The 22,635-nt window shown below is 43.9% G+C and overlaps 1 protein-coding gene across 1 annotated transcript; it reads right to left on the bottom strand.

The window, feature by feature from the left end:
* Positions 1-43: 43 nt before the first annotated feature.
* Positions 44-22,358, bottom strand: LOC114786147 (collagen type IV alpha-3-binding protein). The gene is made up of 17 exons (XM_028973008.1): positions 21,599-22,358; positions 20,914-21,048; positions 11,482-11,598; positions 5,993-6,100; positions 5,589-5,727; positions 4,838-4,921; positions 4,552-4,709; positions 4,117-4,209; positions 3,889-3,975; positions 3,612-3,704; positions 3,440-3,535; positions 3,227-3,359; positions 2,926-2,996; positions 2,682-2,810; positions 2,272-2,401; positions 1,829-1,965; positions 44-1,737 (listed from the first exon to the last, which is right to left on the bottom strand). Exons 1-16 carry the CDS (start codon positions 21,734-21,736, stop codon positions 1,838-1,840), a joined length of 1,839 nt encoding a protein of 612 aa, XP_028828841.1. The 5' UTR covers positions 21,737-22,358; the 3' UTR covers positions 44-1,737; positions 1,829-1,837.
* Between the last annotated feature and the right edge of the window lie 277 nt (positions 22,359-22,635).

The raw sequence follows: 22,635 nt of genomic DNA, 5'->3' as shown, positions 1-22,635 counted from the left end.
ATGTTAGGCAAAAAAATAAAAAATAAAATAACAGTACTAGGTCTCCAGAAAGATGTCAGTCGTTTTTATTTTTCCTCTAAATAGGGCTGTACAAGTGCCACATGTTCACAGTACATTTTCAGTCAAACCAGACAGCTTTAGTGTGACCATTTTATTTACACAACTTACCCCAATTACAGAACATTCAGTGCAAATGCAACTAATGACATATAGACTATGCTGAGAGGAACGCTCGGCTTCTGTCCGCTAACACACGAAAGCTCACACTCGCCCGCCACACATGCACACTCCACCGCGAGACTGTGAACCAACATCGGCCCTGCCAACCCAGGGCAAGAGTAAACAATTAAATCTCGATTTCCACCCAGGTTTCTTCCAGCATCTTACGTTTGCCCCAATCATGGCCATTGCATGAAAAAGGACAATACAAACCGCTGAGATGGAAAAAATAAAAAAATACTCTTGTGCCACCAAGATTTGATGTGAAATGTGGAATTAATAATTACATGAATAAATAAATTTAACAAAAACTAAATAAAAATCAAGAGAAAATACAGTTCCACATTATATACACAAGGCCCATGGCTCGGCATCAGATCATGTCTCTAGGGGACAGAAAAGCTGATGGCCTCTCCTGCTGATTGCAAAATCACATTGTTTATTGAATTTAAAAATGAAAAGTCGGAGTGCCCTGTTTTATAGAAAAGAATCTTTGCGTCAGACATATCCTCTCTCCCCACAATGAAGACCCAAGTTTGAGGCACTTCTCTAATGATTTAAATGGTTCACAATCACCCACCCCATATCACACACTCACTCACCTATCGTACATCTCTAAGGCATATGGAGTTGAATTGGTCACAAAAAAAGCTTATGCGCACGTTTCACTCACCTGAAGCAATAATCAAAATGAAATTATACACAAATAAATCAAGACATTTGTCTGCCCTGCTTTAAAACCTTCAAACCTACTGAAATATTTCTATTTTAATTGTGCAACAGTATGTGATTGACATACACGTACAACTAAAACATAACAGATGATTTTTCTTTTCTAGTCTCTCCATCGGTTACACATACGTCATGAGAGAGACAGACACAAAAAATGCATTGTAATGTGTCATTGACAGGTCAATGACAGCCCTCTGGTTAATTTACAAAATGACTATTAGACTCATGGGCAGGGGGAGCGACCCAATCATTTTTGTTGTAATAGGAAAGAAGAAAGAAATAGCAGCATGCAAGCTGTAAGCTGCGCTCATACAAAGCAAAAATGAAATATGAACAAACATTAGACCCATTTTTATTTTTCTGAATCTTAAAAAAAACGCTCTGTTGCAAAAAAAAGGGACTAAAATAGAGTCAGTTTGTTTATCAGTCTCAAAAATTGCCATTTTATAAACTCCTTTTGTCACATACATGTATCAATATACATCTCTACTTGAAAAATGGATTGGGCACAGACATTTGGCATTCTCTGGCGTCTGTCTGCACTAACATGGGAGCTGTCGGCGGGTTAAAGCGTTAGACTGGAGGTTGGACTCGTGGAGCATCTATTGGGAGCAGAGAAGCTGGGACCCCTTGGCTAAATACTGTTACCATGACACCCATGGCTAAGAACAGTCTATAGAGACAGATGAGGCCTGGTAAAGTGCGCACCGCTTCCTCCACCTTCACAGGGGGCGCTGTATCCAGCAATGTGAAGGTTTGTGTGGCTCTCTCTTCAGGCCAGGAATACTGGGGAGGAAGAAAAGAGCCAGTCAGGTGGTTTACTGTAACCCGACCAACACTACATTACTGATGTGGTTTACAGAGCACCCCTGTGTACCTGTAAGTGTTAGAAAAGAATGGATTTGCCAGCTGTCTTCTCCTGAACGTAGGAGGTGAAGCGCTTGAGGAATTTGGGGTACTCTCTCTTGGCCACCGCTCTGAGCACCGACGCAGGGGCCCAGCCACCTGGATTCACTGCACACACAAAAGGAAGGCCATTATAGGCAGAACTGTTCTGTATGAAATGCTCAAGTCCTGATCTAGTCATATTTTCCTAATTCATGCTTACATTATACTTTGTATAAACATATTTGTAGATGTGGTGAGTGATTAATTATTATAAACAAATAACATAACTGATTATTAAGATTGATGGCAACATGCCCTGGACAAATGACCGTAGGAACTGTGCAGCCTCTACAATTGAAGGCTTATTCAGCAAGTACTGTAAGCCACTGAGGCAGCTGATGTCACATTTGACACTAAGAAAGGTAAACATACCATTTGCTACATATGTGATTTTACAGAGGATGTTGTCTCTGCTGATCTCTTTGTCACCCTCTGGTGGGCTCACAAGTGTCTGGCAGATCATAGCAATGTTGATTTTGGCACGAACACACCTATTAGACGGCTGAAAGTAAAAACAAACACCAAGAAAACGTCAGAATGCATCTCGGAGCCCCTGCAACTCCACCAGTACAAAAAGTGGAATTGACTTGTGGAAGCAATATTACATATAGAAGTGGCCAATGAACCAGCAATCCAACAACACATAAACTTTAACCAAACTCTTTTAAATATTGAATTAAACCTGATATGGCTTTAATGATGCTGTATGATGAAATGATGCTGTAATTAATGAATAAAATAAAATTGACAAAAAAATAACCATGTAAGAGCACAGAACTTACAGGGGCATTGTCATGATCGACAGAGAAGTTGCACACCAGCCATGTATCAGGATCATTCTCGTTGTTGGCCATTATCTTTCGAATTGCGGACAGGTACAGGACATCTCTTTGAGACGCAGGCCAAACTCTCTGCAAAAAAGGGGAAAAAAATAGAAAAATTTAACCCCTCACCAAATCTACAAGAAAGACTAAAGTATCTCCCAAAAAAGATAAAAACACACGTGGTGCAGCTTCTTTCTCTTACCTTGTGTGTCTGATAGATAATGATGGCATTGTCCGATAACGTCTCCACTACATTGAAATTTTCAATTGTTGCTGATTATAGAAAAGGAAGGCAGAGAAAAAGGAATATAAGTTACACCTTATGAGTATTTATATATACACTGCTAAAAAACTGCCTGTAGTGTGTTTTTCCACTTTAATTTTTAGTGACTCCAAATCCAGACTGCAATGGGTTGATACATTTGACTTCCATCGATAATTTTTGTGTGATTTTCTAGTCAGCAGAATATCACTGCTAATATAAAGCCATCAAGTTGACTCACTTTCCCAGTCGTTCCGAACATCTGTATCCCAAAAATACTGGCACACCTCATGGCCAGTTACCCCCTTGACTGAGTGTGTGGCCTTCAGTGGGTCCAGAACGATACCATTCTCCTCAACCTCCCTCCTGTACACCTGAAAGATTCAGAATTATGAATATATCCTGGAATCTGCATGTAGACACGTAGAATCACATTGAGCCCTCCCATGCCTACCTTCATCTCTCCCTCCTCTACCACTAGCTGCCAGTTGGCATCACCGCCGACATCCTGCAGCGAGTAGGTCATGTGATTCTGCACCATTTCCTCCACCTGGAACACATAACAATGAAAACAAATGCATATCTGTGTAACTGGTCAGTTTTGAAACCAGGAGGGTGAAACTCACTTTCTCAGCAAAACGATAAGTGCCCATGGTGGAGAACACATCTCCTGTGGGCACAGGGCTGACCCTCTGTATCCGGTTCTTTTCTGTCTGAGACTGCACAAAAAATATATATAATATGTAAGTGTAGACGTACAGCACGGCACAGCTTAATTGCATACTGACATATTGGTTTAAACCTTGATGAACAATTTTGATTTAAATCACGGTAACGCAACAAAAGCCTTGCTTTACATTCCTTTTGAAGTTGAAAAAGAATCAAGGTACACAGTAAATTCACCTGCTCCTCTATTTTGTCCTGTCTGTCAAGTGCAGCCTCCACAGCATCAAAGAACTCGTCCTCGTTTATAAGGCTATTAGGGCCTTCCTGGTAGAATAAAAACCGAATACTCTTTCAATATTATATTTCAATAATTCAAACATAATATGAATTTAGAAAGTACAATTCTAAAAGCACAAAAACGAAGATTAAACTAAACTAAAAAAGCTCATTTATACAAAACTGCACCTCATAGTCAGGGCCTCCAAAATGAGACTTCTTCTTCAGCTCAGAAAGGGCATTCTTATAGGCTTCCTCTATTCTTCTCCTCTTCTCAATTTCCTGCAGAGCACAGAAAACTAAATGAATTAACATTCTATATGATTATCACAAAACACATTTTGACCTCTAGGATAAAGCATGGCATAGGATTAAGCATTAAGCAAGTAAAACACACAAGACGACTGGAGACAGCTGCTTATCTTATGCTTTAACTTATGTATCAACTGGAAAACCAGACAAAAAAAAAAAAAAAGAAAAAAGGAGGTTTTAGTGCAACCCTCTCCTGTACTGAGGTAAGATGTGACAATGCTTTTTGATCAAAGTTACTGCTTGGCAACTGTCACATGAATACTATTAATAAAACTGACCAGCCGTGGGCAGTGGTGAGGAAGAGCTTTGTACCTTATCCAGTCTCTTCTGCCAGCTGTCTTCTCTCTTGACCATGAGGTCGATGCAGTGAGACAGGGTGGCCAGGATGCCGGCTGTGGTGGCCTTAAAAGTGATGGCCTCACCTTTAAAATCTATTCCATTAATTCCCTTAGGGCTGAGAGTCTGGAACACTGAGAACACAAAAGAAGGCATGATGAATGACCAATACAATAACCAGCCTGCTCGTACAAGTTGAGACCTAACAGAAGAAAACTTCTGCAGAGGTTTAGCAAAATAAAATCACAAAACAAATACTTACATTTTTCTTTGCTCCCATTGTTGTTGTGCAGGAATTCACCATCAGAACGAGTGGTGGGGAAGTCATCCTCGTCATCCTCCACAACTGGGAGGGAGGAACAAGACACACAGTCACAAAGAGTCACTCTGTGGAGGGACGTCCGGGGCCCAGTGTAAGGTAGTGCCTTGAGCCACCCATGCCCGACCTCAACGCACTCTGAGACTCTACTATACTGTAGGTCTCGCCTGACAATAGAATGGCTTCAGCTGGAGAGGGGGAGGATTGGGTGGATGGATGGAAGGAGGGAACTTTGAAGACTGACAAAAGAAGCTGTCGATTATTTCTGTGGATCAACAGACCCTCTTGTGCTCAACCGCAGAACGCTTGGCCAAGCACAAATCCCTGACAGGACAGGGTAGGGAGGGGAGGCACAGAAAGTTACAGGAGGAGAGATAGGGGGGGTTGGGTAAGAACAAGAGAGTGAGTGAGACAGTGAGGAATTCCTGAAATGCTGAATTACCCCGATGGCTGGAATTCTAACATTTCTCTGACTCTTGTGACACTGGGGCCTGTTGACCCAACACTGACTTTTTTGCATACCCCCATTCCAACATATAGGTTAGAATAGCATTTTGTTTAAAAAAAAAAAGTAATAGAGTAGGATACTCATGGTTCCATATCCATTGAGGAAAAACTTTTTTTTTTTTAGCTGACACAGTTAATTCTATTCCTATTCTATTCCGAATCACTTCAGAATTCTCAGTTAACTCACTCTTGTCCCTCTGCAGTTCATCTTTGGACACAGCATCAGCGCAGCCATCAAAGTACTTCTGCAGCGTGTCCACCTGCCTGCACAGAATGTCCCGAAACGTCTCCATCTCAGCCAGCTTCTCCCGCAGACTGTGGCCTTTCTGCAGCCGGACAGGGTAGAGGGGTTAGAGAAGTGCAACAGCAGATAGTAACATTAACAATCACATCATCATATGTAAGAGTATTAGTTTTATCTACATCAACAGCATTATATAACGTGAGTGCAGGCCTTTCTGAAAGTTTCCACTGCCTGAGAGAGGAACTGAAGCAACAATGATTTGGAAAGAGGCTAACACCACAGCGTTGCTGAAACTCATCTGTGGGGACGGGGGTGTGAAATAAGGTATCATTGTGTATTGGGATTACCTTAAAGGAAGAGGTGGAGGTGGCGGAGTAGCCACTGGCAGCTGATGTGAGGGACAGCATAGAGCCATGTCTCCGCAGACTGGACTCGGAGCCATACCCAGACTCAGCCTGTGGAGAAACAGAAAACACACACACACACACACACACACACACACACACACACACACACACACACACACACACACACACACACACACACACACACACACACACACACACACACACACACACACACACAATTAACATACAAGCTCAGAAATCACAACCTTTACATAACAGGAAACCAACCACAACGAACAGGGCCATTCACACATTCATTTCATCATACTAGCTCTGCTACATAAAACAGAAATACAACAGTAAGATATAAAGAGAGCACCTTTCTCCCAGCCACGTCCCCATATCAGTGTCCTGTGTGCCAACAGCTCAGGGTACGGAAGGCACCAGAACAGATGGGCCATTCTTTCCCCAATGAAATTGTGTACTTTAATGGTCCACATAAACTTAACCAACGGGAGCAATTTTTGAGTGGTGCCACAATTGCTTTTTCTGATTGGCACAATGTACACTTAACAGTGTGATCTTGTGTGGCAGATGAAAAACCCTTAAGCCAAGTCAGTTGAGTTACAAATTAACCAAATCAAACTATTTCAACAGCAGGGTCAGACCCTGCAGGATGACTTAGCGTTTTGGTAAATAGCAGGAAAGGAGGATCACAATCAACCTGCAGACAACAGCTCGATTCCGCATCAAAAGCACCAGCAGAACCACCACAAACCACTTTCCAAACAGCATTCTGAATAAAAAGATGTATTCATAGTTGGGGTCCTAGTGAACCAGAATTGATCTCTTCATCGATGGTAACTTGAAAGCACGTTGTAAGTTGCTCTGGATAAGGGCGTCTGACAAATGGCATAAATGTAAATGTAAAAGGCATTCTGGTGATCAAGCGAACACTGTACAGTGTACAGTGTTCAAGCGAACAGTGGCATTAAGTAATTATCTCTTCTGCCACTAGAGGGTGCCACACAGTCACGTCTCCACTATGCCTGGCTAAGCACAAGGAGGTTACTGTCGGTCAGTGGAAGAGAGTAACCCTTTATTTACCTTCCCCCGCAAGAAACACCAACCTGGAGGCTTTCCAGCCAATCACGCCAAATCAGGCTGACAGACGAGGCTCCAATCCAAAGCCTCGGTGCGCACCACCGCAGTAAACAATCCCCTGACCTCGCCAACAAGCCTAACACAGAGCAACCTTCGGCCCTTCAATTGTAGCCAATAAATCACGCACCACACAAGTTCACAGACACACACGCAGTCAAATCAATAAGACTGAGAGCAGAGTCGTGTGTACCTGCTGAGTCTGTAAAACGGCTGTCTAATGCGGGGAACGTGATGGGAGCAATCTTCGTAAGCCTTACAGAAAAGCCACTTGCCTTCAGAAGACGAGCTGAACAGGAACATTTCATTTCTTAATATATCAATCTGTGCTGGGGCAGAAAATCTAAACCACTGAACATATATCCAATATGAGAGATAAATAAAGCTTTAAAAAAATACATTATTAATGTCAGGCAATATTTTGTTGGGGATGTGGATCTTGTGTCAAATTAAGTCAGATGAACGCGGACTGAATATATATCGCAGGTATGGCTCTCGCACCCCCGGGTTGGTGCACTGCCTGTCCCTCCGATTTTTTTTTTGTTCTGGCTTCTAAAGTTCATTTAAATGTTCAATGTGGCTGACCTCACATTGGACTAATCCCTCAGCAAAACAAAGAGCTCAAAGAGCTCAGTGAACACAAAACAAAACGATGAAGAAATTGCCCTAAACCACCACTCCAATAGCCTAAAATCATATCCTAAAATCCACAGGTCAGATTGCGTAGGTCTGACCGCACACCGTGACTCTCCTGTTGCATTTTGCCACAGTGGTTTCCCCCTCCGCCCCAACAGCGAGTCTTGGTGAGTAAGATCAAGCCCCCGTGGACCAAGCTTCACAGATTACAGTAAAGCAGGCAGAGAGGAAGCAGCCGTGATCTGTATCAATCACGCCACGAGCTCACGTGAAGGGCATTTCATAACGCTCGGGAGAAACAGGATTAATAGATTAGTGCTGGTGAGACAGCAACAAGAACAAGGAGGGGAACAAAGTGTCACGGAGACAATAAGTAGGGACAGGATGATGGGAAAGGGATGGGGGAAGAGTGAAAGGCCTCTCCTAGTGGAAGCTTTCCAACACTGAGTCATGTGTGGGTGTGTGGGTGTGTGTGTGTGTGTGTGTGTGTGTGTGTCCTAGTTTGTGAAATGAGTCAGAGTGACATCCTGGGGCTCAGGGTTTCCCCGAAAAGCCTGGCAGCAAATTCAGCCCTGTTTGTGTGTGTATACCACTATTTCACTATTTTTCATACCATAATGGAATTTCATAAGGAAAAAAGTACCACATGAAATATGAATGCGGGGACGATGACAATAAGGACATCTTGCTGTTCCTCAGGGATGCAGAGGATGAAGAGTTCAGCCACAGCAGCTTTGTTGCGTAGTGGCAGTTAAATATTTAACAGGTTTCTAAACTGATCTGATGTATATTTTGAGTGTGTGTGTGTGTGTGTATGTGTGTGTGTGTAATCTGGAAATTGGTGTGGCATTAATTGGAAAGATGAGTGTGTGTTCTCTCTCTCTCTCTCGCTCGCTCATACACACAAAAACAGGGGCAGTGGCGGCCTAGTGGGTAGACAGAGAGGTTGCAGGTTCAAATCCCAGCCAGCCAAGGTGCCACTGAGGTCCACTCGAGCAAGGGACAGTCCCCACACTCTGCTCACCAGGTACCTTTCATGGCTGTCCACGTCTCACAAAAATAAACGGATAAAATGTAGTGTTATTGGTTAAATGGTGACCTAGCAGTTAAGGAAGCGGCCCCATAATCAGAAGGTTGATCCCGATCCGCCAAGGTGCCACTGAGCAAAGCACCGTCCCCAAACACTGCTCCCCGGGCGCCTGTCATGGCTGCCCACTGCTCACCAAGTGCTGCTTCACTGTCACAATGGGGTGATCCAAAATCGTAGCTACATCTTGATTTGAATTTTAGAAGTGAAGTGGCATGATCAAATCACTTCCTGAGGGTTCTCTGAGAAAACTCCCAGCAACACCATGGACTGAAGAAGTCCTGCTATCGTGTTTCTGTTTTGTTTACTTGAAAAATCAGTTCTCAGTTTCAGTGTTTATTTGTCATATGTAAATTAACGCAGGAACAGTGAGATGTGTACAATTCATTTTTTAATCTGTAACGCAACACCACATACTGCCGCCGTGGTGTTGTGGGCTTTGACGGGGCATTAGCAGAACATGCAGCCTGGCCCAACAGCTGTGCAAGTGTGTGTATACAGCTACCACATTCCATCTGACCAGGAGACACACCCCAGTGCTCAATCAAGGCGCCCCCTTACACACTTCACTTTACTACGGAACACGCCGCAGAATCCTCCCCTTTCCATTCCATTCTTTTTCGCTCTGCACCACCCTGCTGCTTTCTGTCTGGGGTTTTCAAACCCTCCATTGATCCACACTAGCTTCAGATTCAGCTGGAGATCGCAGTAGGTGGGGGTTATGACACAGGGTTCAGAAATCTCTCAGAAGTACCCTCTGAATGTGGAATAGTAAGCAAAACAAACAATATCATTCTGAAGTCCAATGAATATTGAAAATTTGAACGTTGAACATATGATAGCAGAACAGTACTAAATTTTCAGATACTGTAGGTTTACTACATCATGGAGTGACTTCTGCAATGTGTGATGACAGCATTTCCTTTCCACACCTCTGTGTGCGTGTGTGTTGCTCATAGTTTTGTCCTTCACCCCAAGGAAAACAACAGGTTCCACTCATGACCTTCTTATCTGTGATTCAGGAGCCGGAAAATCAGTGTTTAGAACGTTCATGAGTAGCTACATAGCCAGCAGTACGAGCTCACACAGGAACAGGTTGTTTGGGGAGCAGGACATTTTGAGCATTTATGAAACGCCCTTATCCAGAGTAACTTACAATCAGTAAGGGACAGTCCCCAAGGAGACATTCAGAGTTATGTGTCTTCCTCAGGGACACAATGGTAGTAAGTGGGGTCTGAACCTGGGTCTTCCAGTTCATAGCCGAGTGTCTTACCCACTAGGCTACTACCACCCTGAGTAGGAGGCAGTGAATAAGAAGAGCACACAAATGAAAACCTGCCGCTTAGATATAGGGAACCATAGCTGGACCCACAACTAAACTAAAACATTTATCTAAAACGTTTCTGCAAGACAGCTCTCACCTTATTCTAGAATTACTAATAAATATAGATTTCATGAGGCAATGCACGCATGAACATTCCATTTTAGGTCCAAGCCAGTTTTTTACTTATATTGCCAATCAATGAAATATTTAACCATAATAAAAAAATTCTATTTATGATGAGCATCCACTTGCTAATGTGCATACTAAAACTGGTTTAATTGTCAGCACGTCAGTATCTACAGATGCAATGCTGGACCGTAAAAAAACCACTGAATAAATGAAGAGGAGTGGCCTGGGATTTGCTGCAGCACTACACAGTGCTGCTCACACACAAGAGCTTCACTTCTGGTATTCCAGAAGTAGGACCCTCTGAAAGCAGTTATTTTTTTTCTTAAATTAATTTTTCCCCCCATTTTAATTCTTGTGATTCCATGTTTTCCCGCTATAAATGTATTTATTCACCTAGAGGGAGGGGATGGGGGAATAAATGCAAAATGACAAATCACATTTAATCACCATTCAACAAAGTCCTTGTGCATTTACTGTTTGCTTTTGTAAATATTTACATGTAAATAATATGTGCATTTCATGCAAAGAACCATTTCACAATATTACACATTCTTCCATTTGCAGAATAAAATGATTCACATTTGAAATTAACAAAAAGAGTTTGTGCGGAACTGATCGGCCGAATGGTACGGTTTACATTGCGTTGGTGCATGTGGTGCTGTAGTGACCAGAAATGCAAATTATATGCAATTCTGCATTTTACCGTGGATTCCATTTTATTTTTCCTGGAAGACGGTGTGTGTACGTGTCCACTCATTGTCTGATTTTAAGGACAGGGAGTCTGAATGCTGTTGGTTACTACCCGGTGGATGAGTGACTCTACAGTCAAGTGATATTACACTCAGAACCATGTTAATATTTTTAGACCCCATATGTGGATTACATGAATGTCATTTTCATCTGAATGTGATGTTAATGGAACTGCTTCTGGGCAACCAAAAAATCAAGAGCATTCACTCGCCTAATGAGCTAGCAAATTAATTTATCACACATACTCCTTGAGCCTTTATAGCCAAATGTGGATTATTTATTATTATACGATTGCAAGTGATGCAGGAGGAACAATCAATTCCACGTGCTTCAGCTGCATTGCAAATATTTGTTTCTCATAATTCTTTGAAATAATTATGTTCCTGTATGCTTGTTGCTCACCCTGTGCAGCTCAATGGAGTCAATCCACTGGTTGCGGTGCTCTGGGTCCTGTGCTCTCAGGTACCAAACGCTGTCATTCACACTGATGTCCAGCCTGCATTCATCGAATTCGTGGGGCTGTAAAAAAAAAAAAAAAGTTGGGTCAACAAATTAAATCACTAAATTTCATTGTGCATCACAACAAAAACACTGCAAAACACTGCAATTTTCATACTGCAATAACATTTATAATTATGATATTTTACAGATTTTATGTCCACATTTGCATATCAACTCCTTAGTGCACCAAAAACGGAAGAACATTATAACAAGCAAAGAAGGCAAGGGCGAGTGGGAGGAACAGCATCCGGACCCCAAAAAACTAGCTGGGAAATATTTCCCCCATAAACCACAACATAGAGTCTGGTGTCTGGTGTGTGTGTGTGTTCATGTCTATGAGAGAGAGACCAAAACAGACAGCACGAGAGAGGCAGTCTGCGTTAAATCCTTGTGTAGTGGTGGCTTTGTGTGTGTGTGTGTGTGTGTGTGTGTGTACATTCCCAAACAATATCGTTGCCAGATGGCTACATCAGCAGACAAATCCCCCTCCTGACTCCGCAGTGTCAGATCAGATCCAGATGAGGTCCTAACACAACACCCGGCCCTTAAAAGGAATCTGGCCTGTGAGATCCCCTAAACTCCCTGTTACAACACAGACACACAGAGCATCAATACATAAGCATCAATACAATACAATAATGTTTATTCAGCAATTTATGGAATGTACAGTACAGTTGTCTGTGACATTTTTGTACCTGAAAGGAAAAAAAAAAATTAAAATAAAAAAAGAAATAGGCCAGAACTCCACGTTTGTGTTTGGCCTTTTTTGTACCATTCAAACAGTTTCTTTCTCTTAGGTTTCAGTTTTCGACCTAAACTTAGAACTGGACCTCCTCGGGTCCGGTAAGAATTATTAGCCGCTCTTGCTCACACAGGTGCAGTAATAATAGGCAAACCTGCACAACCTACACACAGCGGAGATCCTATGCAAACACACCATATAATTACAGACATATGGCTCAAAAGGCACTTGTGGTGGTAGTAGCCTAGTGGGTAACACACTCGCCTATGAACCAGAAGACCCAGGTTCAAATCCCACTTACTACCATTGTGTCCCTGAGCAAGACACTTAACCCCGAGTTGCTCCCTCTAACTACTGATTGTAAGTTGCTCTGGATAAGGGCGTCTGATAAATGCTGTAAATGTAAATGCACTGAGGTTCATTTCGGTCACTGCTTCAAATCCAGTTAGATTTGATAATGTAGTGACATTACGATGGACTTTAGTCAAATTTTGCCAGTTGCTTGCTAAGGTATCTTATGAGGTATCTTAAATGAGGTAAGAGCACACAAATGCTGCAGAACCAAAAATTTTTTTAAAAAGTCGTGATTTAGGAAACTAAAGTAAAACGAAACACCATATTCTGGCCACTAATCAAGGAATGGAGCACAGTCACATTCTTCATTGGTTCGGCAAAAACTATTTCATGTTCAGTCATATGAAATAACTCAGAGCCAATCTCTAGAGCAACCAGGAGGTCTAAACAAAGCAGGCAACAGAAACAGAGAAAAATCATTCATATTTACAACATTATCACCAGGCCACAATTCTTAGAAACAAATGCAATACCACAAAAAGCAGGTACATGTACGATGTAGTCACCAATCATTGACTAAATTAAATTATACAGAATCATTAATATTTGCATTGCCACTAATGGCCATAGAATTTTGCTTTTCACATAAAAAATGTGTTACTATGTGTTCATTTAAATGATGAGCTTTTTGTCGTTAGTAAACTCACTTTTAAGTTGCTGTGAATATTCAGTTTTTTTAACAAATACATGAGAGCACAGACAAAAACGTAAAAAAAAAAAAAAAAAAAAAAAGTTGTTACGTTTGATCTATGCAAGTTTATTCAACCTCATTTGTCAGGTCATTTGATGGGCTTGTAATTCCTAAAATCAACAAGACTGTGTAGACGTGCAGTCTATTAAGAACAGAAAACATGAAAGAGATGTTTTCAGCAAAATTGCAAACAAATTCAACCATGGAGGCTATTTAAAGAATCCTGCCTGGAGTCAATTCGAACATGTCACCAAGCACCAGATAGGTCTGCATTTATAGAGTCCGGCTGAGTTACATAAACATCTGGCTAAAGTTGAATTTTATTGGGGTAATCAAATAATGGCTTAATTTGGAGTGGTTGGATAGGGTCTAATTCAACATCTAAATATTTCCTTTTGGTCAGCAAAGTGGCCTGCTGTCTCAGGGCAGTGAGTCACACTGTGGTCACCATAGGCTGCTAAAGCTGAGTCATATCCTTTAATAATACATCAGCTACCATTAAAATATCATAGTGGATAAACAGCAGATACTTTCTGAAATAAAATTCATTAATATAAAAGCAGCAGAAGCACCAACACATTGGGACGAACTACCAAGGGTCAGCCGGATTTAAACTTGGCCTCAGAAACCTCCAACACAGAGGTATGTATGGGAACATTATTCCATATGGGAAAGCGCTGCAGTGGGCCCTGAGGGTCACCGGGAGGGTTGCTGTGGGGTAATGGGAATGTGGAACGGGAACCCTGGGGCAGGGTAGGTATTGGGAACTGAGGTTAAAATAAACAGCATGGGGCCCATCTATGGGACGGGGCAAGAGTCTTAAAGACACACGCATCAATCTCATGAACAATGTAATCACAAATTCTGATTTAGTACTTTGTGGATATGCTCCACCTGCAGGACCCTAAAGAATGCAGGCCAAATGACAATAACAAGACCAAACATAGTGGGTATGTGGGGCAGTGGTGGCATAGCGGTTAAGGAAGTGGCCCCGCAATCAGAAGGTTGCCGGTTTGAATCCCGATCCGCCAAGGTGCCACTGAGGTGACACTGAGCAAAGCACCGTCCCCACACACTGCTCCTCGGGCGCCTGTCATGGCTGCCCACTGCTCACTCAGGGTGATGGATTCAATGCACATCACATGTGATGTGCATCACATGTGACAATCACTTCACTGACATAGGTTTCCATCACTTTCCAAATGAGCTGGGCAAAATAAAGGCTGGTCAGCAGCACAATGCGATGTCTTCTGTACGGTGCTCTTTGTGAATGAACCATTCTCAAGTCAAGGTTTGGTTCCAAATGAAATGCGGTACATTTGGTATAGGTGGGAAATCCACACTGTACCTTGGCCCGTCCCCATCCACTTCGAGCATCCTGGTCTCTCCGTTACAGCTCATCGTATTATTCACGTTGTATGAGCCTGCCGGGGCTTGTTGAATGCTGTGTGTTAAAACACTGGAGCTCAGCAGGCTTCAACATATGGTGAAACCTGACCAGCGATGCAGGAGGGGGGGCTGCTGGGGAGAAGCACAAACCAGCAAACATGACCAGGGTGGTAACGCCCTAAGGATCTGCTGCAACACAAAGACTTGTGTTGACTTCAAAAGGATGGGGCTGGTACCTCCTCCTCCCCGCCTGAGAAAACTTCCCATTTTCTGGTGTACGTGTGTGTGGTCACAGAGCGCTGAAGCGGTTTGTTCAAATATAAATCTCTATTGGTGACTGCATGAGTTATGAAAGTGCATAAAATGCAACATTTTATTTCCTTTAATTGTGACCCCAATTCTGAATAAAATGTGAAAGTGAAGTGATTGTCATTGTGAGACACAGCAGCACAGCACACGGTGACACAACAAAATGTGTCCTCTGCTTTTAACCATCACCCTTGGTGAGCAGTGGGCAGCCATGAAAGGCACCCAGGGAGCAGTGTGTGGGGACGGTGCTCTGCTCAGTGGCACCTTGGTGGCTCGGGTCCATTTCCTCATCCGCTAGGTCAAGCACTGCCCCTTAATAGAAGACAAATGTAGCAGAGGCACTCACTGTTCAGACCATTCAAACAGGTCTTGTAGTAGTCAGCGATTAATAAGCAGCAGATCAGATCTGGTGGACAGAAAACTGCATTTTCTAATCCAAATATGTCAACTTGCTGTACAAGAGACCAGAGTTTTAAAATCTGTGCTAAATAAACAGCTATATCTCCATTTGTGACGGGAACAAAATGTCACACACACACACACACACACACACACACACACACACAGAGGAACCACCACATGACACTGCAGGAACCGCAGAGGTCACATGGAAAAGAAAACACACTTCCTGGTCTAGAAATGAGTGGTCTCCTGATGTCATCGTGTCCCCAACCCCCTGCCCCACTCTTTCCTCCCCTCAAGTGCAGAAGGAAGCATGGAGGTTTACTGCCATCTAACCCATCCCAGCCACTTGATACTGGTCAGACAGGAACACAATGTGTACAGCTAGCCAGTGTAACAAACACTACAGTTGCAGAAGTTTAGAACCAAGATCGGTCAACATGTCATTTTACGGTCTTTTTCTGCTGGTTTTTGACGTGCAGACTCTTGAACGTTGGATAACATGGCACGTCGAGCCTCAGACAAAAGCTGCTGCTGCTCCGTTTGTGCCTCTAATCCAGGGCAACGCATTGTGTAGACCTCTTTTGGGTTTGGCCCAAAAATACGAAGTGTGAGGAGGAAAACAACAGAGCCGGCTCCAGCCCTGGCTACAGCCTGAACGATCATGTGAGATCTGGGGAAGGGGGGGTGGGGCTCCTCAGGCTTGAAAGGAAGATCTGAGGAGGAATTGTTCTTTAACCTTTTAGTAACAAGAATGATTTCCTCTCCATGTGCACACAATACAGATATCTGTCACGGGCTTGGAAACGGGCCATGTCATGACCTTGAACCTTAAATGATAAGACCGGACTTAAAATTGCTTACGGTCATAATTTCTGTTTAGATTAGGTCAATGCACAAATAAACGTTGTTAAATGTTGCAATATTAAGCTCCCCTATTCTGCTGAATAACTGTGCTGCTGGAAGCTCCCCAACCAAACAACCAAATGCTGTGGGAGATGATAATGGAAAACAAGCATTATGCACAATAATCCATCACATTAGTCATCTGTCTGAGGCTGTACTTTTATTTAAGGAGAAGATGTAACAGCAAATGTAATAAAAAGCAATGGAGAAACAGCAAGAGACAAATCAGTTTAGTGAGAGCACCTTCACTATCGCCTTCTTCCTGCTGCAATTGATTATTTAATCTGGGTGAAAGGTCAATAACTAATGAAAGTTTTAAGTGCAAGGGAAATAGACAGACAAATGTGGCACAGAAACCATTAAAACCCAGAAAAAAGAATTGGTATTGTTCAAAAGTGTTGCTATAGTAAAATATGTTTGCTTGTGCAACCTAGGTCATCTGATAATAAGGCATGAGCAAATCGTGTAATCTGGACCATAACCTGACCACAAGATGAGGGTTTACTGAGAGCAGAATGACTACAGTGTGCTCAATGCCGAAGGATTAGATTTTACATCTTTTAGATTGTCTGCACGGATTCATGAGAAGTCACGTTCAAATTCAGGAAATAAACACATGCTTGCTGAGGTTATCTTTACTGCTAATGCAACAACTGATTACAATAACTGTATGATAGTTAGAACGCTAGAAGAGTATTCAGTCATAATGGCGAGAAGAAACATATTTAGGCAGAGGGCCTGAGGGGAAAAGCCCCCCCAAACAAATGCAGTCAGTTAGGCAGCCCGGCAAAACCTGTCTGGCATGGGGCAGCCAGCCAGGTACAGCACCTGGTTGTTTGGTATCTCAAAATGTCCTTGAGGCCTGACTACGTTGGTCCTCTTGTTTCATGGACAACAATAGTAACTCAACACACGTTTATACCTGCAACATCATCCTGGCCATCGGCACGGCTAATCAATCAAATATTAATTGCTGTATCACTCCTGGTACAACATGGTGCGCAAACATGCACAGGCGCCTGACATTTTACCCCTACTCAACTTCCTCTGCCCTCCCGCCACCCAGACAGACCGAGGCTGCGCTTCACCTTTATCAAATATTCACAGCGTCAATAAACACAACACCGTTTACAGGGCGGCACAGATGCTAAAGCTGTTCTGCTAATGGGAGCTCCCATAATGCCGCTCACACACACACACACACACACACACAGACAGCACTTTAAAATCCTATTTTGTTTACGAAAGCTGCCCATTCTTGTAAATTTCTAATGAAGCATTAGGAACGGTCATCAGCTATGCTCTTTATGACACAATGGGCCCTTTCAAACTGCCAGAAATCCACAGCAGAGCAACATCTAATGTGCTGGTAAGAATTTTGCTAAAGCAAATCTTTGTGAGAACATAATCACCAGAAGAAAAAGCAAGAATGAAAATCTTCTAAAAAAAAAAAAAGTTTGTTTTGAAACCGGGGGTGGCCACAGTTAATAAAACACATTATTTCCATTCAGCGGAGTCAAAGTGCCAAACCATCTCAATGGCCGAGTACACTCCAGCGTGACTCAACTGGGGAAGGCCAAGCAATGAGAGCAGCATGCACAGCGGACAAAGAGCAGAGATGCACATAAAACCTGCCCACCCACATGTACACAAACATATACTACAAAGGCCAAAATCAACACCCCTTCTCTTTCCTCGATTCTAATTCTAGCCGGCATGCACCCTTATGGAAGAACACGTGCCCCTCCCCTACTGAAAGCGCAGAACTCTGCAATGGCAACAAGCAGGGGGGAAAAAACACACACACACACACACAAAAAAAAACTATGGACATGTGTATTGCAATTTTAGTAACTAAAGCATAAAGAGATGACTTGGACTTGACGTCACAATGTCACACAATTCTTACGATTTATAGGGACAATATGCACCCTAATCCATCCATGTATTGCCCAATCCAGCTGTATTCTTCACAAAAATGACCAGTGGAGCCTATAAAGCCACTTAATTTTCATACTGAACGTAACCCCGGTACAGTACAACAGTAATCAACTTGGAACGAAACCTAACTGCCACCGAAAATTAAGCAACATGACTAAAATCAACTTCTCTTTTCCCCCAACGGTTCTAACCACCACAGCCTTTGTATTTCATTTCAGGGATATCCCATCATAAAGAATGGGAAATAGAAAAAAAAAAATCAGCTTCTCTTTATTTTAACCAAAATCTGATCAGGTGCGAACAAAGGCACAGATGAAACCTCCCTTCTCAAACTTTAAACTAAACTACTGTTTCGCACATTTCAAACTGAATCTCGGATATTTTAATGCCGCCATCTAATATCCTGTTTGTTCTAAGGCTCATCTTTGGCCAGCGTGGTCCTGTGTTGATCACTTATGACCCAGACACAGACACAAACAAGACAATCTGAACTGCATTTTCTGTTTATTTTAGCAGGCACACGTGTCCACAAAAGTACTGAAAGCCTGAAACCTGACAGAACAGCTCTCAAAAATGGGCAATGGCTCTAATCGCACTAGTCCGTGATAAAAAAAAATTACCCCTGAGTGTATGTGCTCTGGGTGACTATATCTAAAGGAAACTTCTTTCATCAGCCTTGGGGACTTTAATTGCATTGTGATTTGTGTCCTCGAAATCACGAGGTCGAGTAACACAGTCGAAGCAACAAGTTCGACCAGTGCAGATTGGATTAATCCCGGGTGCAATGCTTATATTGTTGTAGAGCAGACGAAGACATGCACAGAGAGGGCAGACCGACAGCTCATGTTAACAAGAAAACCAGTTTTTGGATTCGCATGACTAACAGTGCCATGGTGACTAACCTGCTGCCACCGATCGAATCGGATTAACCGTGAGACCTCCGATGGCGACTTCGCTGGACGGAAACACGGTGTCCCGGAAGAAACCCGCAACACTTTTACTGACAAGGGTGTACTGGTGGGGAGTGGGGTGACAAAGAAAATCTCTCCCAACATATGCCATGCGGGTTAATATTTACAAATGTCCAGAATGACTGAAGCTGAACAAACAGATGGCTGAGTGGTCGGCTGATCTGAGGTAACTTATTCATTCTGCCTGGAGCAAAGCAATCAGTGGGCAAACACAGGGACCTGAGCACCAGATCAGATGTGAAAAGTCGGAATCGGGGCAACGTTTACGCAGGACAACACTGAGAAACAAAGAAATGCCTCTTCCTTTAAGAAGCAATTCCAGCTATTTCCTGATAGCGTTCTAGTGCTTTCAAACTCATGCTGGGTCAAAAGTACAGCCAGTGGCTGTAAGTCAATCAAACTCCACGATACCATACAAACCGCCAACCTCCAGATGACGTAAGGAGTGTTCCTATAGGACAATCATAACTTTGATAAGAAACTAGCAGGGAAACTGCATTTTATGGAACACGAGACCCAAAACAACATGATCAGTTCTGCATCAGGACTGTCCCTCTAACTACTGCTCTGGATAAGGGCGCCAGATAAATGCTGTAAACGTAGGCCATGCAGCTATTTATTTATGTGCCATGAAGCTTACCACGTTACTTCACAACACACCTCGGAGGTCAAAGGAGCAAAGTCTACAGGTCAAAGGGAGCGGAGCAGTGTTCCACAGATCTCTGGGCAATTCCTTCTGTAGCAGACTTGCACAACTGACCCCCACCCCCAGATGATGGCACCGCTGCTATGCTCCAGATTCCACAAATCCTCAGCCTTATCCGCTGGCAAGATTATTTAACACCATACACCAGAATGCAAACGTCCATCAACAGCACAGCTCTCCTGCAACCAACTCTAATCTAATAGTGAAGTGATTGTCACATGTGATACACAGCAGCACAGCACACGGTGCACACAGTGAAATTTGTCCTCTGCATTTAACCCATCACCCTGAGTGAGCAGTGGGCAGCCATGACAGGCGCCCGGGGAGCAGTGTGTGGGGACGGTGCTTTGCTCAGTGGTACCTTGGCGGATCGGGATTCGAACCGGCAACCTTCTGATTACGGGGCCGCTTCCTTAACCGCTAGGCCACCACTGCCACTCACCACTCACATCCCCCATAAGGTGGGATGTGAGTAAGATGCTACGAATGTCTGAAATTCATGCAATAATACAAAGACTGCTGATGCTACATGCTTTGGACTCCTTTTTTATTGACCTAGAACGGGAATAAACCTCTTTATTCTCTCACCCCACATAAACTACAGAACAACTCAAATACGTGCATGGCTTGTTAAAAGTTAAAATCATTTTTGTTCTGATTACATCACCAGGAGTGCAAGGTGTGTTTGGTGCACAATAGGTTGGTCAGTGTAGAGCAACAACGGTACAAGAAGCAGCTATTTAATCAGTCCCTTGTTCTCGTTCACGCAGCCACCAAACAGCTGCGACCCGACACTCCTAGCCCATGGGACTCCCAACATGGTGCAGTAAACTCCACATCACCACAACTAGGTCCGGGCTCGCCCCCCGGCCCCAGGAGAAAGGAGAGACCTCTTTCCCCGCATCCCCCCCTTCGTCCTCACCGTGATGACAGCCTTGCTGAGACACAGGGAGCCCCGGCAGCCGTACTCCCGCTCGTCCTGAGACTTGTAGTAGCTGAGGGTGTTGTTCTTCAACACCACCCAGCGGTCCTGCCACCCGTGGATGTAGTTGGTCCACTGTAAAAAGCAGGCAGTGGGGGAGAAACGTGGATCAGAGGGGATGTTTGATTCGGCAGATTAACACAGTACCCTGTCGGATTGTTCTGGAAGGAGTGCACATACGAGGAGGAGGAGGTTCTGCACTACTACTACCTGTAGATTGGGGGATAAAACTCGTGTTTGTCGAAAGTGCACCAGCAAAATCAACCAGCGAGACTAAAAAAAAAAAAAAAAAAACTAGTAAAACAGGTTTACCAACCTGACTTCAAATAGTATCGTGCAATAGCGCACGGTTAGCTAGCTAGCAGGCGCGGTTAACTTACATTAACTAGCATTCGGACCAAACAGCACTAACCAGCCGCGTTGAGCTGGTAATCCCCCCACTCTCCGACATTACTGCCGCTCCGTGTCACCCCGTAACCAGTTCGCACCATCGCACTAATCTGTGTAAACCGTGGGCTGCCGCTGGCCTGCGTGGGTCGGTAAACCCACTGAGGCGAGCCGAGCCAGGACATCGGAGTGTCGTCAGGCGACGTGACGTTACCCGGTGTTCCGTGTCGGGTGTTACCTTGCTGAGGACCCCGCTGAACTCCGCAGCCCCAACAGGCTGCCCCGACTCGGTCTCCAGGTCCTCGTCGGAGCCGGAGGAGTTCCAGCTCTGGTTATCCGACATCGGTTTGCCGTTGGGGAGCGGGCTGGAGTTCATCCCAAACGTAGAAAAGTCGAAATGGGCTTAACAAAAAAAAAACGAAGAGAACGTAACAGATCACCTGGTCTGGTGACCCTGCAGCTAGATTACGCTTTAGGACGAGGGGGGGAACGACCGTGGAAAAATCCGAAAGACCGGGAGAGCTGTGCGGTCTCGCCCGAATACACCTTGCCGAAGATATAACAGCCGACAGGCTCCGCGAACCCGCCCCTCCGCTGCTTCGGCTAAACGGCAACACGTTTTTTTCTTCTTCTCTCCCCTCCTCCGCTTGCGGGCTTGTTTCACACGGATAACCTCGATCGAGGCGACATAACGACCCGCGGTCGGTAATCTAAGACGTTCTTCGAGATCGTGTTTTCGTGTTTTTTTCCGGAGACGAGCAGCCGCGCGCATTAGACGAGCGCCATCTTCGCCGACGTCTGACGGATTCGCGCGTGAAGCGCGTGCCGCCGCGAGCGGAGGGGCGCTGGCTCCGTCGTGACGTCACCGGGCCGCTTCAAAAATGGACGCGAGACCCGCACGCCGGTCAACCCTGGCTTAAACAAATGACGCGTCGTTCGGCGACAAAAGGTCGCGTACGTCCCGAGGAAATGCGCCGTCGAGCCGCGTCCCGGTTGCCGAGTATAACGGGCCCGTCCGCGTGCTAAGCCCCGCCCCTTAAAATATCAATCAGCCCTGAAGAATATTATGGTGTGTAAAGGTAGAATTTGAAATGTAGGGTGAACGTTGGTAGAGTAGGACAATAGGTAGGTGTGATTTTTTTATTTTATCTATACGGATAAAATCGTAATAAAATGTAAAGCATTAAGATTGTAATAAAAGTAACATTAACAACAGTACATAGCTTATTCTGCATGAACAAGCATGGCAGTACTTTTTAAATTAGTCTGATTTCC

The sequence above is a fragment of the Denticeps clupeoides genome, chromosome 3 (assembly GCF_900700375.1).
Source record: "Denticeps clupeoides chromosome 3, fDenClu1.1, whole genome shotgun sequence".
Lineage (NCBI taxonomy): Eukaryota > Metazoa > Chordata > Actinopteri > Clupeiformes > Denticipitidae > Denticeps > Denticeps clupeoides.
This window is presented reverse-complemented; position numbering and strand designations above follow the sequence as displayed.